This window comes from Pseudorasbora parva, chromosome 2 (assembly GCF_024679245.1).
Source record: "Pseudorasbora parva isolate DD20220531a chromosome 2, ASM2467924v1, whole genome shotgun sequence".
Lineage (NCBI taxonomy): Eukaryota > Metazoa > Chordata > Actinopteri > Cypriniformes > Gobionidae > Pseudorasbora > Pseudorasbora parva.
In genome coordinates, this window is record NC_090173.1 from 15127010 (window position 1) to 15145791 (window position 18782).

At 39.5% G+C, this 18782-nt stretch overlaps 2 protein-coding genes across 2 annotated transcripts in view; both read left to right on the top strand.

Annotated features, from left to right (window-relative positions):
* Window positions 1-8766: 8766 nt before the first annotated feature.
* Window positions 8767-15214, top strand: fn3krp (fructosamine 3 kinase related protein). Its single transcript, XM_067428786.1, has 6 exons — window positions 8767-9046; window positions 9548-9699; window positions 9814-9905; window positions 9985-10067; window positions 10174-10296; window positions 14536-15214. Exons 1-6 carry the CDS (start codon window positions 8894-8896, stop codon window positions 14872-14874), a joined length of 942 nt encoding a protein of 313 aa, XP_067284887.1. The 5' UTR covers window positions 8767-8893; the 3' UTR covers window positions 14875-15214.
* Window positions 15215-15823: 609 nt separating this feature from the next.
* The window catches only part of tbcd (tubulin folding cofactor D), a 66076-nt gene continuing 63117 nt past the window's right edge, over window positions 15824-18782 (top strand). Inside the window, exons 1-4 of the mRNA XM_067456907.1 lie at window positions 15824-16452; window positions 17743-17793; window positions 17884-17981; window positions 18068-18169. Coding sequence (XP_067313008.1) covers window positions 16284-16452; window positions 17743-17793; window positions 17884-17981; window positions 18068-18169 — 420 coding nt within the window. The 5' untranslated portion in view covers window positions 15824-16283. The remainder of the gene's footprint in view (window positions 16453-17742; window positions 17794-17883; window positions 17982-18067; window positions 18170-18782) is intronic.

Below are 18782 nucleotides of genomic sequence, written 5' to 3' on the forward strand. Positions count from 1 at the left end.
AAAGGCCTTTAAAGACTTGAAAGATGTACTCTGCCAAGAGCCAGTACTCCTGAGTCCTGATTTTGACAAACAGTTTACAGTGCAGACTGATGCCTCACAACAGGGCATTGGTGCTGTGCTCCTTCAAGAGGAACAAGGTCAACTCAAACCAGTTGTTTACATCAGTAGAATGTAAACAAATCACAGAGACCTGTGACAAGTGACTTTTATTATGAAAGAACTTTTATTTTGATTTGGACTCTCTACATCACCTCACATACACATACATTCATCTCTGTCTTGCGCAAGAATATACATCAGTTAACACAGAAATGTTTGTATTTCCACCTGTGTGTGTGTTGTTGAGGCTTTGTCCACATCCCTGACTTTTTGTTTGTTTGTTTAGAAGTTTAATGTTTCGTTACTTTGTGTTTGTGTAATTCAAAAGAAACGTACAACAAGTGTTCATGTTAAACGTTTTTTATTTTTCCTACATCCATTTACAAATACAAACAGATATACTTACGTATTCGTTCATCATCCCATTCCAAACAGTCAAACTGAGTTGTATTTACGTCCGCCATTTTGTATATCCCGTTCCCACCACTAGAAGGTGCGGTTCAACTGTGTAGTTGAACAGGGGGAGTTTTGCCCACAGGGTAACATTAAATTGAGGGTATTTATATACTTCATATTGTGTATTACATTCTTTTCTTTACCTAAATGTTTATGTATTTGTATATTATGAAAGTTTATGTGTTTTTTTTTTGCATTTGCATTTGCAGGTATTTGTTAATTTTCTATGTTACCTCTTCCTTTATTTTTGGTTTAGTCCTATTAAGTGGCTTAGCCTATTTAAATGCTTCATGCAGCATTGTTCAGGGCTCGTTGAGTGAGTCAGTAAACCTGAATCATGTTACAGTGAATGGGACCAATTTATTGGTTTAGCCTTTCACTGCTAAATCTTTTACACAGCCTGTTGTAAATACATTTTTGGATATTTGTTTTTTTTTGTTTGTTTTTTACTGTAAATAAGGACTTGTAAATATCACCAGCACTTTATTGGGAACTACCTCTACGTTGCACCTTGTAAATAAACACCTTTTCCGTCACCCAGTTACCAGCCTCCATCCCTTGGTACATCCAGGTCAGTGTTGCTAAGCTGTTAAGGCAGTTTTGGATCCTCACTCTGTTTGAGGGCATTGACCAAGTTAACAGTAAGTTTAAGGGTAAAGTTAGGGTCAGGTGTGGTGGTATGGGTCAGTTTAAGGGTAAAGTTAGGGTCAGGTGTGGTGGTGTGGGTCAGTTTAAGGGTAAAGTTAGGGTCAGGTGTGGTGGTTTGTTGTCAGTTTAAGGGTAAAGTTAGGGACAGGTGTGGTGGTGTGGGTCAGTTTAAGGGTAAAGTTACGGACAGGTGTGGTGGTGTGGGACAGTTTAAGGGTAAAGTTAGGGACAGGTGTGGTGGTGTGGGTCAGTTTAAGGGTAAAGTTAGGGTCAGTTTTAGGGTAGAGTTAGAGACAGGTGTGGTGGTGTGGGTCAGTTTAAGGGTAAAGTTAGGGTCACGTGTGGTGGTGTGGGTCAGTTTAAGGGTAAAGTTAGGGTCAGGTGTGGGTCAGTTTAAGGGTAAAGTTAGGGTCACGTGTGGTGGTGTGGGTCAGTTAAAGAGTAAAGTTAGGGACAGGTGTGGTGGTGTGGGTCAGTTTAAGGGTAAAGTTACGGACAGGTGTGGTGGTGTGGGTCAGTTTAAGGGTAAAGTTACGGACAGGTGTGGTGGTGTGGGTCAGTTTAAGGGTAAAGTTACGGACAGGTGTGGTGGTGTGGGTCAGTTTAAGGGTAGGGTTTGGTGTAATGGAAGTGTCAACATAGTAATTATAAAGTTTATTACAGAAATTAATTACAGATGTAATTACATGCAGGTATTTTTTTAAATATAAGTGCAATGTAACAACATGTATGTACACAATAAGAGCCTTGTATCAAATTATTAATTTTAATGTTAGTACATAGTAGTTAATGCCACCTAATATAAAATGGGTCCAATGCACAATATGCTTACACACTTCTCCTTCCACCCCCTTCTACTTGTACATTTCCCTCTCCCACAACACAACTGTACCAAACCTTTTATAGCGAGTCTGTCAGTGTGAAGTCTTACTTACTCTCTCTACAGGGAACAGGAAACATGTAATTGTGTTCCTCCGTTGATTATGACACTGCAGTAGTCTACTTTAATGCATACATCACTGTCATAATAACAATCAGGATCAAATCAAGCCTAGAATGTGAATGAATGTCTTTAATGCTGCTCTTTAATTCAATGGTTCTCAACCTTTTTTAACATAAAGGCTCCATTTTCAAGACATATTCAAGGCTCCTCTTTTATTTCAAAATGTGCTTCCACTGCAAAGATGACAGATGTGTTTGTTTTCCATCTACAAAAAAAGAGATAGACTAAAAGATGAAAATAATCTGGATGTTTTTTGATGTTTAAGACATTAAGTTCATTGTAGGGGAGAAAAATAAATCAATAAATCAATAGAAATAATTATTGATGCCATTTTACAACTGGTAGTTGTAACAAGCTTCCTTTATTTTACATATATTGTTGGACCCTATACACTTCAAAACTATATTTAAGCTTCTATACAGAAATTCTGACACATATATTGCATGAAGAGATGCTGATGTTTGGCTTGGAATGAAGTGTCAGAGATCTGAAAGCTCAAAGATGATAAAAGCCGTTTGCTGTATGGTTATACATGAATACTTTCTGTATGCACACGGGAATCATGGGATGTTTGTGTCTGTATCTTAGCTCTGTAGCCAAATAAGGTGAAATATTGCATTAGGGTATATCCGCTCCAAAATTTAGATGGCAACAGGAGCCCCATCCCAGAGATGAAGTATCTGACATTCACATAAAAATCAGGTCAGTTTCTAATGTTGGCGCATGTCAGTTAGAGAAAGAGAAAGCTAGTGCAACGAGTGAACCCGGCTTGACCCAACTTCACAAAGGCCTGGCTAGAAAAAACAAAAGAATGGGATCATATGGATTATATCTGTGGGAATGAGCACTTTGAACAGTGAGATTACTACAGTGAAGCACAGGGCTTGTAACTGGTAATTGAAAGGCCATAGGGAAGGAGAGGTGACTACATTTTGTGGCCTTTTTGGATGGTTCAGTTCAAATCAGCTCTTGATTAAAATTTCTCAATTGCACTTTAACCAAGAGATGGCGGCCTCAATTCATCAGTTCCTCTTTCCCAGCAAAGAGAGGAGTTAAAGGAACACTCTACCATTTTTTAAAATAGGGCTTATTTAACTTCTTTCCTACATTTAAAGGTCTCGTTCTTCGCATGTTTTCGAAGCTTTTATTATGTTTACAGTGTGCAATATAACATGAGTTCATACAGCGCTGTTTCCTCTGTCCTAAAAACGGCCTGATGATTTCCTTGTTCTATGAAGTCCCTCCTTCAGAAACACGTAACGAGTTCTGATTGGACCAGCGCTTCCCGTGTTGTGATTGGACAGCAGCTTAGCGCACTTTGCCCGGAAAGGTCCCGCCTCTTACCATAACGGGGAGATGCAAGCGCTGGATGCGCGCTCTTCTCCACGTGGGAGAGCAACAAGACCACGCCCCCTATTTTGCGTGTCCTTTGCGTGTTGGGTTCGTCAACAAACGGTTCTAGTGACGTCATTACATCCCTGTACTTCCTGCTGTAGTCCAAACCGGCCGTTCGCTGTAGGCTTTGAAAGGGAACTTCTGTTAAATAAAATATCTCGCTTGGCATTGAACTTTAAGCTTTATAATTTTACAGGTATTATTTATGCTCTAATAGCAACATTACACACTAACTAAAGTTTGAAAGATGGGATCGCGAAGAACGGGACCTTTAAATAATATAATTTATTTTTGTCTCAGTGTATGCATTTTTTTTTTTTTGGCTTAGCTTAGCTTAGCATAATGAATGGAATCCTATGTTGCCAGCTAGCATGTCCTGAGTAAAAGTGATCCCAAAAAAAAAAAAAAAAACACACCCACCTAATTACTTCTTGTGGCACAGTACAAATAGCGATGCAGATTAAGACAAGGCAATTTCCTAGGCAGATATTAATTTGGGACTATATTATGGGGAAGCACAAGCACTGCTGCTTGAGCTCAGAGATATCATGCAAACCATTACGATCATAGACAGTAAAAGAAATGGACCGAGCGTTCCCATTGACGTCAACGGCGAAAGAATGAAGTCAACCTAGGGGCACTCACTTCCTGATGGCTGAGCGAACTGCGCCGGCTCAGACTGAGCTTGACGACGTAGATGTGACGTGAGCCTCCTGTCTGACAGCTGTGAGTCTTCTAGTAGATGTGGAAAGCGAAAGCTGAATCACGTTGTTTAAATATTTTCTCCCGTTGCTTTTGGCTCACTATGGGCTTCTCCCCATTCTTCCCCCTTGACTTTATCAGACTAGTCTCCAGGACATGTCTCCACGTCCCCCCGACTGTCTCATAGACAGTAAAGATTGCCTGCGAGCGTCTCCTCAGGTCTATACGGTAATTTCTCAACTGTGCGACAGGGTCGCGTTGGTTATGACGCAATAGTTAGCCTATTTTTACAAAAACAGCTTCTGCGGGCGATAGTGTAAGATACAAGGTAATGGAGCCTTTTATACAGTCTTGTTCAAAATAATAGCAGTGCAATGTGACTAACCAGAATATTCAAGGTTTTTAGTATATTTTTTATTGCTACGTGGCAAACAAGTTACCAGTAGGTTCAGTAGATTCTCAGAAAACAAATGAAACCCAGCATTCATGATATGCACGCTCTTAAGGCTGTGCAATTGGGCAATTAGTTGAATTAGTTGAAAGGGGTGTGTTCAAAAAAATAGCAGTGTGGCATTCAATCACTGAGGTCATCAATTTTGTGAAGAAACAGGTGTGAATCAGGTGGCCCCTATTTAAGGATGAAGCCAACACTTGTTGAACATGCCTTTGAAAGCTGAGGAAAATGGGTCGTTCAAGACATTGTTCAGAAGAACAGCGTACTTTGATTAAAAAGTTGATTAGAGAGGGGAAAACCTATAAAGAGGTGCAAAAAATGATAGGCTGTTCAGCTAAAATGATCTCCAATGCCTTAAAATGGAGAGCAAAACCAGAGAGACGTGGAAGAAAACGGAAGACAACCATCAAAATGGATAGAAGAATAACCAGAATGGCAAAGGCTCAGCCAATGATCACCTCCAGGATGATCAAAGAGTCTGGAGTTACCTGTAAGTACTGTGACATTTAGAAGACGTCTGTGTGAAGCTAATCTATTTTTAAGAATCCCCCGCAAAGTCCCTCTGTTAAAAAAAGGCATGTGCAGAAGAGGTTACAATTTGCCAAAGAACACATCAACTGGCCTAAAGAGAAATGGAGGAACATTTTGTGGACTGATGAGAGAATTTTTTTTCTTTTTGGGTCCAAGGGCCACAGGCAGTTTGTGAGACGACCCCCAAACTCTGAATTCAAGCCACAGTACACAGTGAAGACAGTGAAGCATGGAGGTGCAAGCATCATGATATGGGCATGTTTCTCCTACTATGGTGTTGGGCCTATTTATCGCATACCAGGGATCATGGATCAGTTTGCATATGTTAAAATACTTGAAGAGGTCATGCTGCCCTATGCTGAAGAGGACATGCCCTTGAAACGGTTGTTTCAACAAGACAATGACCCAAAACACACTAGTAAACGGGCAAAGTCTTGGTTCCAAACCAACAAAATTAATGTTATGGAGTGGCCAGCCCAATCTCCAGACCTTAATCCAATTGAGAACTTGTGGGGTGATATCAAAAATGCTGTTTCTGAAGCAAAACCAAGAAATGTGAATGAATTGTGGAATGTTGTTAAAGAATCATGGAGTGGAATAACAGCTGAGAGGTGCCACAAGCTGGTTGACTCCATGCCACACAGATGTCAAGCAGTTTTAAAAAACTGTGGTCATACAACTAAATATTAGTTTAGTGATTCACAGGATTGCTAAATCCCAGAAGAAAAAAAATGTTTGTACAAAATAGTTTTGAGTTTGTACAGTCAAAGGTAGACACTGCTATTTTTTTGAACACACCCCTTTCAACTAATTGCCCAATTGCACAGCCTTAAGAGCGTGCATATCATGAATGCTGGGTCTTGTTTGTTTTCTGACAATCTACTGAACCTACTGGTAACTTGTTTGCCACGTAGCAATAAAAAATATACTAAAAACCTTGATTATTCTGGTTAGTCACACTGTACTGCTATTATTTTGAACAAGACTGTACATTGTCGTGTTTCTTTAGAAATAAACAATGGACAAATGGAGTCTCTAAACGTCTCAGATGTAAAGTTATTCACTGTCAAAGTGACTCAAAAATGAATGGGAGTCAATGGGATGCTAACAGCAGGTGATGGCTTGGTTAGCAATGGCAGCCCCTAGGGGTGGAACGCTTTCCGAGTGCTAGATTACCCCCTTGATTACGATCACTCAAAAGCCATAGGACGTGAGGATGAGATCAGTGATATCTCTGCGCCCAAGTAGCAGTGCTTCACCTGTGCTTCCCCATAATATAGTCCCAAGTCAGTATCTGCCCAGGAAATCGTCTTAATCTGCATTGCTTTGTACTCGTAGTGAATACGCAAGTCACAAGAAGTAATTAGGTGGGTGTTTTTTTTTTTTTTTTTGGATCCCTTTTACTCGGGACATGATAGCTGGCAACATAGGATTCCATTCATTATGCTAAGCTAAGCTAGCGGCGACCTTGCCAAACTAAAACAATGCATGCACAGAGACAAAAATGCATTTGCCCACATATCTAAATGTAGGAAAGAAGTTGAATAAGCCCAATTTCTAAAAATGGTGGAGTGTTCATTTAAGCCATCTAGCTGGGTGATCCACACTCACTTAGGGAAATCTATCACATGGTGAAAGGCACATACTGCACTAGGTATAGGGAACGATTCAGACAGTGTAAATATGCTTTCCAACGGGGCGGATGAAGTGTTTTTTTTACATTTATGCCACACAAACCGCTGCAGCTCAAAGTCTGCTCGGGTCCAGGTCCACATCATAACACAGAGCGGATCATGTGATTGAGTCGGTGCGGACCACAAAATAATTCTGCACAGAATATTATATTTAAAATAATGGAGGACATTAGGAGTAGAAACTGTTACCGATTAGGAGGAAACTGTGGCTTTACCAAGTTTATTGGATTTGGACAAGCTGTGATATAAACTAAACGCTGCCTGTTTTAAAAAAAGGGGAGGAGCTGTGCAATATGTTCTTCCCGGTCTTCCTTTTTCAGTGGAAATTATGTCAACACATTGAATAATACTGCACAGGGCACTTCAGTGAGCCTTTACACTGTTGAGATGGTAATGCCCTCATTCAAGCATTACAGCTCACTCTTTTACAGTTGTGACCTAAAGATGAGTTTCATTTACAATAATCCAGTGTTTCTCAAACTTTTTAGAGTGGAGTTCCCCCTGAGGCATTTAACCTTGTACCCCCGCTCTTCAACTTGAGCCACCGTCGGCTCTTAGAATGGTGAGGACGGGTCCAGTTCTGTTCACTTGAGCCTGGTACAGCACGATTACAAAACGTTCTCGGCCCAGAATTCTTGGCACGACTGTCTAGCTGTGCTGAGTCGTGCTGGTAGAATCCATGAAGTTACATTGCCACAGGATTGGTCACTTGTCTGTTGTGAGCGACGTAAATGAGCAATTTATGAGTAGCAGTGGGATATAGCTGTGCTACAATATTGCACTGCATGGTTACAAGTGTGATATAAAACAGTTCGACAGCACAAGTAAATAAATATGAAACAATGAAGTACATTTAAAAACCCTCTTTTTCTTCACCTACTTCCTTCCGCTACGGAATCTTATTGAATTTGTAAAATACCTTTAAAAATGAGAATTCAATTTTTTTTTCCATTCAGTATTTTGTTTGTTTATTTATCAAAAATGAACTTCCATTTGCCATTGTCAGATTATTTTGCTTATTTTAAGCAAAAACGGGCTATAGGAAAATTAAAATAAAATCCCAAAACAATTTTTACTAGTCTAGTAAATACTTCTTACTTTATAATTTTTATTTATTTAATGTTTTTGATGTTTGGACTTGAAATATTTCTCCATATTTTACGACACGTCATGCAATATGCCAGTTTTCAGAGCACAGATTAAGGTTTACGAAAATGTAAGTTAACTTTAACAGTCATGTAAGGATGAGAAGCTATTCAATGTGCAAGAGCTGTGGTTAAATGAAAAATTGACCTTGAAAAAAAAAAAAAAAACTTTCACCAATATCTTGACTGGAGAAGCGCACCAGACTTCACATTTTCCACGACTGAGGAGGACGTTAATATGCATGTGCGAAGCAAATATCATAGATCAGACTTGTTGTGCACGCAAGTTATTTGAGGTGTCTCAAATGTACCCCTGTACTAACTGTACTCGGTCTGCCTTGCATCTCAATCAGCTCCCTATTTCAGCAGTCAGGATCAGCATGGGCCGACTCCATGATCAGTGCCCTGCCCCTGACTGAACTAGAGCTACACATGCAGCAGTTTTGCTTATTAACCGTTAAAGCGCCAAACGTTTTAATATTTAATTTTGGTGAACAACAACTTTAAATAGTCCGGGAGACTGAAATATTACCAAATCCCTGAAATGCCCCATATATATTAGCTGTAACCCTATCTATGCCTATTTTTAACCATGCAAAATAACTAATCAGAAAGTTGCGATTTCACATCCCGAGACGGACTTTTATTTTGACATGTCTAGCCTGTGTTGTTATCCCACCAGAGACTCAGCTCAGCTCTTGTAGGCTTATGAACCAATTTTGCAGAAACGCAGTTTTATATTGATTGTATGGCTGTATGAGCGTGTATGTGCAGTGAGATGGAGGCGTTGCTGAAGAGAGAGCTGGGCACATCTGTTCTGAAGGGCACTGGTCATTCAGGAGGAGGATGCATCAGTGAAGGCCAGAGCTTTGACACTGACACTGGCAGAGTGTTCGTCAAGATCAACCACAAGAACGAGGTGCGCGCGCACGCATACACATGTGTGATCAAATTTGGTACAATAATATGATTTGTTTCGTTATAGTACAGTACGGTTGGTATAGAAAACTTACATCGAACGTAATTATTTCTTTTTTTCTTAGTTGTGGTCAAAATACTAATAACTAAAAGTAAAAATAAATATATAAACTATCAATGAACACTTTTACATCATGTATTCATCTTAGCCAGTGGTCATTTTAGCATTTATACATAAAACTACATTTGTATCTATTAACATTAGTTATTGCACTGTGAACTGCCATGAACAATAAACAATTGCGTTTTTATTAGCTAACATTATTAACAAAGTTGAATAGATGCTGTAACAAACAATGTATTTGCTCATAGTTAGTTCTGCCTAATGTTAAAATATGAAACCATATTGTAATTGTGTTTCTATTTGTGATGTTGATGATGATGGCATGTTGAAAATGTATGTTTAAATGTTTTCTCTCTCTGTCTCTCTGTCTCTGTGTAGGCTAGAAGGATGTTTGATGGAGAGATGGCAAGCTTGGAAGCGATCCTGTCCACAAACACGGTGAAAGTGCCTAGGCCTGTGAAGGTCTTGGATCTGGAGAGAAGTGGAGCTCTTCTTGTAATGGAGCATGTGGATATGAGGAGCTTAAATAAGTAATCATGTGAACCCATGGAGTCTGTTTAGGAGTGAGAATTGGACTAAAATCACATTAACATTTTAGGCATTGTTGGAAAGTGCTCATCTTTAAATATGTTATGTTTGTGTAGACACTCATCAAAACTGGGGGAACAACTAGCTAACCTGCATCTTTACAACAAGAGACAGATCGAGAAACAAAACCAGGAGCAGCAGACTGTTGGTAATGTCTTATTAATATTGCATTGATAGAGACTGTTCAGTGCCATTTATTATTTATCATAATTTCTGTGTTCAAAAAGGCAAAGGCTCAGGACAGTCTGAGGTTGAAACAGCCAACAGGTTTGGGTTTCACGTGAGCACTTGCTGTGGTTATATCCCTCAGGTCAGAGTCTATCTCTGTGTGGTGTCTGATCGTAAAAACAAATGGGGTGATTTACATTCAAACATAATTTACAATGAGAGGTTTTTATCTCTCCTTTGGTTTTCAGGTAAACGATTGGCAGGATGACTGGGTGTCCTTTTACTCCCAGCAAAGGCTGCAGTACCAGCTCGGCCTGGTGGAGCAGTCGTACGGCGACAGAGAGGCCAGGGAACTGTGGGCCAAACTCCAAGTAAACCAAACTACTCAGAATTTTATTCCAGCAAAATAACACGCAAACATTTACATACACTATACATATTTATTCACACATATACATTATGCCTATTTCAAAACCTTGTTTTAATGTTGATGAATTCAGAGTATTCTAAATGAGTGCCTCTGAGATAATTTACATATAACACGCCCAAGCCTTGTCCATATAAGGGGCATTCTGCACACTCTTTTCTTTTATCACTCTCACTAAACATGACATTCGCTACAGACGTGTTGGCACTGTCCTAAATGGCACACTTCATGTGCACTTTTGGTTCTTGTGGACTTCTTGGGGACAATGGCTGCTGGGTGTGTGTGCGCAATAATAGTCTATGACAGGGGTTTTCAAACTTTATGATGCCAAGGACCCCCAAATATGATGAATATTTTATAGGGACCCCCTTCCTAAAACCCATCTATTTTTATGTAGGCCTATGAAAAAAACATTTAAACTGTTAGATAAATTGTGTGACATTATTGACTACAAAATATTGTTTCCAAAATGAATAATTTGTTGGTTGTAAAAACCTTAAGAACCTTTTTTTCAATTAAAAATGTTTTTGTATACGCATCTTTCACAATAAATTATTATAATTTTTAACACAGCAGCTTACATACTGTGTTAAAAATACTGCCTTACAATCCCAGTGAGCAAGATAGATACAAAGTAAACATACGCAATTCATGAAAGTAGCCTATATGGCAAGAAAGGAGAGAAATATTTAGAGTTGAAACAGAATAGAATTTATGAATTTTTGCTGTCTTTTTAGTCTCTGAAATTTTCTGGGGACCCCTTAGGACCATCTGGAGGACCCCTGGGGGTCCCCGGACCCCAGTTTGAAAACCCCTGGTCTATGAGACTGTAGTGTGTCCCACAGACTGTAAAAAAATGGATGTTTGTGTCCGTGATGTCACCCATAGGATTCTGAAGAGCTATCCACCTGTCACTCAAAGTGGCCACGCCCCTTAATTATGCAGAACTTTATGGCTTCATATAATTGAATAAGTTATAAAAAAAAAAAACACCCCCCCCCCCCCCTCACAGTTGTCATTAAGGGCAAAATTAGCCGTATAGACCAAAACCACAATTTGTGTATCCATCACTGACTGTAAACATGTTTTTTTGCTGTAAAGTTTTAACTTGGGGCTCAATGAGATTCTGCTCTCTTCTGGAGCCTGTTCCTAGTGGCCCGTTGAGGAATTGCAGTTTAAGTAACTTCCATATTGGTTTCAACAGAAACTGGGGGAGGTTGCCGCTTGGTGTCCCATTTGTCATTTTAGGGGTTTCAGAAGGGTGCTTGTGAGCTTAATGGGTGATTTGCGCACTGAAGCAAGCTCCTCAGCAGACTTATTCCAGACAGTCAAAGCGCCATTACGTCACAAAATTGCGGACTCATATAAGCTAGCAAAAGTGGTAATTTCTCTGTCTCTGTAACTATAGACCCGATATAGTCCGGCTATGAGTAACCCACTTCTAGGCAAAATATCCTTGAATTTGGTTACATGTCGTTTTTGCCCAAATATCTTACGAGATATTCCATTATGTAAGCAAAGTCAACAGTGATTACAAGTTGTTTGGTTTCATTTCTTTGACATGTTCATGTTCTAGATGACTAGTCTATTTTTGGGTTTTGGTTAGATGTCTATTTAATTTTCACTAACAGCCCAAAGTTAGCCTTGTTTTAGCCTAGACGACAGGGCTGTGTTTGGATGGCTATTAGACGTTTTTTAAATGCAGAATTGCCTGCTGGGTACTGACCTCTGATTAGCCAGCTGTACATCTGCGTACCTGCATCTTTATGTAGAGCTACCTCGCAGCTTGACCTAACACACCCTTTCTTGCTCTTTTACTGATAGGCATGTATACATGATGAAATATAGCCTACACTGTAAAACCGAATAAGTTGGGCTAACCATAAATTTGAGGTAACCAGTTATGATGTTCCCAATTTTAAGTAAGCAGAACTATCAAGTTTTGAGTTTGTAGTACTTATGCATGTTATTGGTCCTAACTAGAAGTACTGAGTTTGCTAACTCATACATTTTAATAGCAATTAAAAGATTTAGCTAATTAACTCACATGAGATATGTACTTTTCTGTTATTAATAACTTACCCTCATGTCGTTTGACACCGGTAAGATTTCAAAACAAAGTTTCAAACGGTTATGAATCAGCGTATCGATTCATGATTGGGATCGCGTATCGAAACGGCAAAATGCTGAAATCACGTCACTTGGCGATCCGAATCATGAATCGATAAACTGATTCATAACATTACAAAACTTTGTTTTGAAATCAGCCCATTACTATACAAGTTGTTGTTTATTTATTTATTTTGCTCAAAAACTGTTCTCGTCGCTTCATAAAATGATTGTAGAGCCACTGTAGTGAGATGGGCTTTGTAACGACGCCTTTAGTGCCTTTATGGGTCTTGAGAGAGGAAATGACATTGGTGTCAATGAAGGCCTTTTTGAGCCATCGGATTTCAACCATTGTCAACAAATATCTTAATTTGTGTTCTGAAGATGAACAGAGGTCTGACGGGTGTCGAACGACATGAGGGTGAGGAATTAATGACAGAATTTTCATTTTTGGGTAAACTAACCCTTTAAGTAATTATTTTAAAAGCTATAGCAAACTAATTCAGAACATGGCTAATTCGCTAAAATGTTATCAATAGCACTTACTGAATGAGCAGAGCAACTTTAAAACATGTAACTTACCTGCTCTCAACCAAACTTCTCACCATGACAGTACAGAAACCCACATTAACAGAAATTCTTCTAAATTTACAAATAATATATATTTACTACTAAACCTCCAACTTAACGTTAATCCTGAGTTCATACAACTCAAAACAATAAAACAGTTCAGTTTACTTGAAGAATGTCAGTGCTGTGAACTAATTACTAATTTATTTGATTTAAGTTTGTCATACTCAAACCAATTAAGTATCTTGAGCGCTGGGGTTTACTTAGTGTATTTAAGATCAATATTTATATCTTTACATGTTTATCTTTACATGTTTATAAGGCCACAAAGAGGATGTAATTTTCCCTTAACCAAACCCTAACAGTAACTCTATAGCAAGTACATGAAGTTAATTAATATTACTTTGTACTAACTCTAGTATTTACAATGTAACTATTGCACATTTAAATTAAGATAATAGGCTTTGTCTCAAAAGTGTAAATTGATATTTCTCCCACAAATTAAAGTTCTGTTATCATTTACTCCCCTCATGTTGATCCAATGTTGATCCATTCTGTGGAACTTAAAATAACAATATTTTAAAGCAGCACTTGGCAACTTTTGCTCTCGGGGTCCCCCTACAGTTGGGAAAAAATAATGTCCTCAACTACTGTCGTAAGATCTGTCATCCTACATCAGGGGATGCCATCGCGCGTGCATTTGTTGACATGACAGCCCTGATAGCCCTGAACTAGTGATGCGTGGGTCGTCTCATAACCCGCAGACCCCGTATGTCTATTTAATGGTCGCGGGTGCGGGGCGGGTTTTGTAAAAATATATACAGTGGTGCGGCGTGCGCCATTATAGTAGTCTATTGGTTACCGTTTTACAGAATCTATATGATACTTCAGTTCAATGTTTGAGTGGTAGGTAATCACCGTAACAAGCATGACAGCATCGGTCGGGCACGCCTCCTTCAGCTCACGCCGACGAGCAAACGCTGGTCACATGTTGATCCTCGTCCTGCCTTTAATCCCATCACTTTTTCATTTCCTCTTATTGCTTTCCTCCAACAAAACCTTTTCTTTCTTATTTGTCTGTGCTGCTTCGGACATGACTATATTATCCGACGAACAAAGTTGGGCTCGCACGTCTGAATGTAAGGAAGTGTGGGTGTTGGTGGAAGTGACGTATATGCCTTAAAGCAGTCGAATTTTGTAGTTCTTTTTGTTCTCGGGTTACTACCCGAAACCCGAAGTTTAAAAGTACGATTAAAAACGATACAGACCCCATCAGGCTATGGCAGACGTGTCATTTAACCTATTGTAAGTCGATTTATCATCACAAGAGTCTTAAAAATATATTATGAAGGTTGAAAAGTTACCTAGTGCTGATTTAAAGAATGTTGGTTTTCAATGACTTAAATTGAATGGACAAAAATACAATGGAAATCAAAACTTCCATATAAGTATACATTGCTGTATATGTACGGCACACAAATGTTTCCCATTTCTCTTTGTTTAGCTGAAGATCCCTGAGCTGTTCACTGGCGTAGAGGTGGTTCCAGCTCTGCTGCATGGAGACCTCTGGGGAGGAAATGTGGCTGAATGCTCTGATGGTCCCATCATCTTTGACCCAGCATCGTTTTATGGCCATTCGGAGTACGAGCTGGCTATTGGTGGCATGTTTGGTGGGTTTGGGAGCTCGTTTCACAATGCATACCATGAGAAGATCCCCAAGAGCACTGGGTTTGCAAAGAGGCAGCAACTGTACCAGCTGTTCCACTATCTGAACCACTGGAATCATTTTGGTGGGGGTTACAGGGGCTCTTCTCTAAAGATCATGAAGGATCTAACAAAGTAGATGCTCTCCATTGAAGGAGCCCTTCCAAGTCTTCATTTATGAACACCACACACTTTGAATCTAACATTACCTGTCTAATTGATATGCATTGACAAGATGAGAAATTACATTGTCTTAAAATAATTTGCACAAATTATACATTTCTTATATATTATATATTTTAAAAGATAAAACTGTGAGTAAATGCATGTTTCCATGCAATGGCAAAAACATAAGTTCATGCATCATTCCCTTTTTGCGAATTGCACTATAACTTTACTGCATAAATATGCTTTTGAAGAGAGCCTCTTCAGCTTCAGTTGCATAATGTATAAACATTCAAATAAAACTTTAAAAATAACCTTGTGTGTTTTTGATTACCAGATTCAGAAATATGCTCGCAAGTTACAAATATGACCTTGTCAATCGGTTCAAAAAGAAAACAATAATCTTGGATTTGAATAACAACGATATTATTATTATTTTATAAATGAATGTAAAATCCAGTGAGCTAATTTTGATTTGGAAAATTCAGTGGATATAGAAATATATATAATGTTTTAATGGAAATGAGGCTGTGAGGGATAGACTTCTCTGCAGTGGGTTTGTTATTCGTGTTTGGATTGTTCTGCTGATGAAACACTGCAAAATATCTTTCCAAGAATTTTAGTGGAAAAAACTTGAGCTGTGGCGGAATTTTCTCTCTCTCTCTCTCTCTCTCTCTCTCTCTCTCTCTCTCTCTCTCTCTCTCTCTCTCTCTCTCTCTCTCTCTCTCTCTCTCTCTCTCTCTCTCTCTCTCTCTCTCTCTCTCTCTCTCTCTCTCTCTCTATATATATATATATGCTGCTGAAGCTAGTTAGGTTGGCCGTATTAGTTGTTCCTTTAGACAACAAGTTATTTTGGCAAGAAAAAAAAATGGAATACAAGTTTTAAAACATTCTAGATAAATTAAAGGTGCGAATTAATCGCATCTAAATATTAGTACTTTCTTTTAAATATTTATTAATGCTTCTTACTGCAATATTTCCCCTTAAAGGTGTAAAGGACTTTAAACTTGAAAAAAAAAAAAAAAACGCGTTTTTGAACCTCGCGACTTGCCGTTAACATGCAGCGCGAGCATCATAATAATAAGCGGGGTGCACCTAAAAGCATTTATGGTCGTTTCTTATTATGTCATATGTAAGACGATATGTCAGTATTTTGAAGAAGACAGCTGAAGTTGCTTTTAATGTAAGTTTTGCAGCGTATTAAAGAACCTGAGAAGTGATGAGCTGGAGTTTGAAGAGAACTGAGTGCGTCATTGTAAGGAGCGGTTGCGACTTCATCTTGAATCAGTCACAGATCCTTCAGTCTAAGTCAGTCTAAACAAACCTCAATACGCACGTTCATCGCATTTTGATCTGGTCAGTGAGAGACAGCAGTGATAGATCATGTCGGCCATGGAGGGAGTGTGTAATGGAGAGGAGTCTGAGGTGACGGCTCATGCGTGTGTCCTGTCTGAGTTCAGCGATAGCGCAGAGGCTCGAGCTCTCATCAGCAGTTTACCCGACATCCATCACGACACGGTCAGCAGAGAGACCACCATTGAGAAATTTGTCGGTAAGAATTCTATCTATCTATCTATCTATCTATCTATCTATCTATCTATCTATCTATCTATCTATCTATCTATCTATCTATCTATCTATCTATCTATCTATCTATCTATCTATCTATCTATCTATCTATCTGTCTGTCTGTCTGTCTGTCTGTCTGTCTGTCTGTCTGTCTGTCTGTCTGTCTGTTAACAATAGTTTGCCAATAGTTTTGAGACGCCTGCCTTTACACCCCATTCTTAATCTGTATGGTTTAATATGGAGTTGGCCTACCCTTTGCAGCTATACCAGCTTCAACTCATCTGGGAAGGCATTCCACAAGGTTTAGGAGTGTGTTTATGGGAATTTTTGACCATTCTTCTAGAAGCACATTTGTGAGATCAGGCACTGATGTTGGACGAGAAGGCCTGGCTCGCAGTCTCTGCTCTAATTCATCCCTAAGGTGATCTATTGGGTTGAGGTCACCAAACTCTCATCCATGTCTTTATGGACCTTGCATTGTGCACAGGTGCGCAGTCATGTTGGAACAGGAAGGTGCCTTCCCCAAGCTGTTCCCACAAAGTTAGGAGCATGAAATAGTCCAAAATGTCTTGGTATGCTGAAGCATTAAGAGTTCCTTTCGTTAGAAATGGGGGCCAAACCCATCCCCTGAAAAACAACCTCACACCATACTCCCCCCCCCCCCCCTCCACCAAACTGTACACTTGGCACAATGCAGTCAGGCAAGTCCCATTCTCCTGACAACTTCCAAACCCAGACTCGTTCATCGGATTGCGATTCAGAGAAGTGTGATTGGTCACTCCAGAGAACACGTCTCAACTGATCTAGAGTCCCATTACAGCCTGCTTTACACCACTGCATCCAACATTTTGCATTGCACTTGGTGGAAGTAAGGCTTGGATGCAGCTGCTCGGCCATGGAAACCCATTCCATGAAGATCTCTACGCACTGATCTTGAGCTGATCTGAAAGCCACACGAAGTTTGGAGGTCTGTAGCTATTGACTCTGCAGAAGCTGTGCACCTCAGCATGCGCTGACCCCACTCTGATTTTACGTGGCCTACCACTTCATGGCTGAGTTGCTGTTGTTCCCAATTGCTTCCACTTTGTTTTAAATACCACTAACAGTTGACTGTGGAATTTTGTGTAGTGAGGAAATGTCACAAGTTAACTTATTACACAGGTGTCAACCTATCACGGTACCACGCTTGAGTTCACTGAGGTCCTACGAGTGACCTATTCTTTCACAAATGTTTGTAGATTATGTCAGTTTGTGCTTTTGTTTGCTGTTGCAGTTATGATGGATCGTTACCAGGAGCAGCCACATCTTCTGGACCTTCATCTGGGTAAGAGAAAGTAAAATAGCAGTGATGGACATGATGATTGTGCTCTGTGTTTGAACACTGTTAGTAATGCAGTAATTTGCTGTTGCTCAGGGTGGATGCTGAGTATGCTGTTAGAGATGATCCGCAATGAGAAGTCGCCACCCCTGCTAGTCCATCTCTGTTTCAAATTCCTCTATATCATCTCAAAGGCAAGACGGTGCACGGAAGTTGGACTTATCCTCTCTCTAAAATCATGGTAGGGAGATTTGTGACTGAATTTCTGGTGCTTCCGTAGGTCCGAGGCTACAAGATTTTCATGCAGCTGTTCCCCCACGAGGTGTCGGACGTTCAGCCAGTTCTGGATCTTTTATGCAGACAGGACCAAAAAGACACTGAGGTGAGTTGGTTCCACAGTTTCATTACTTGCTTATAGGTAAAGGGTTTGTATCCGGGTATGTAAATGTAAGTTTTGTATCAGTTTTGTGCCTTCTCTCTGATGCTTAGGATTAAACAAGACATTATTTCTAGCTGTGGAACTATTTAAACACTGCATACACAAATGCATTCACCTGTCTAAGGTGAGAAAGTTGCAGTTCAGAAGGGGTTATTTTTTACAGCTTGGTTTCAGTAAATACTCTTTTTGGCATAGGAAGGAATTTTTGAGGTCTAACAGTTACTGTACGTTTTCATTATTTAACAAGCAAATACACTTCTAATAAAAGAATAGTGCAAGTAGGTAAGTGGGCCAAAGACTCAAAAAACAAAAATGTTAGTCTGGGCATGAATTACATAAAGTTGTTATGCTTAAAGGTGCACTATGTAAAAAAAAAAAAAATCTGTAAAATATCGAAAAACCACCAGGCATGTGTTATACATTTTGTTCAATTGAGTTCTTCCAATATTCCAAACGTTACCAACTATTTTGTAAATCGTGAGAAAATTTATATTTTAACCAATGAGCCGGGACGTCTGAGGGAGTCGTCTATCAATGGCGTCATATCTGCGTTACT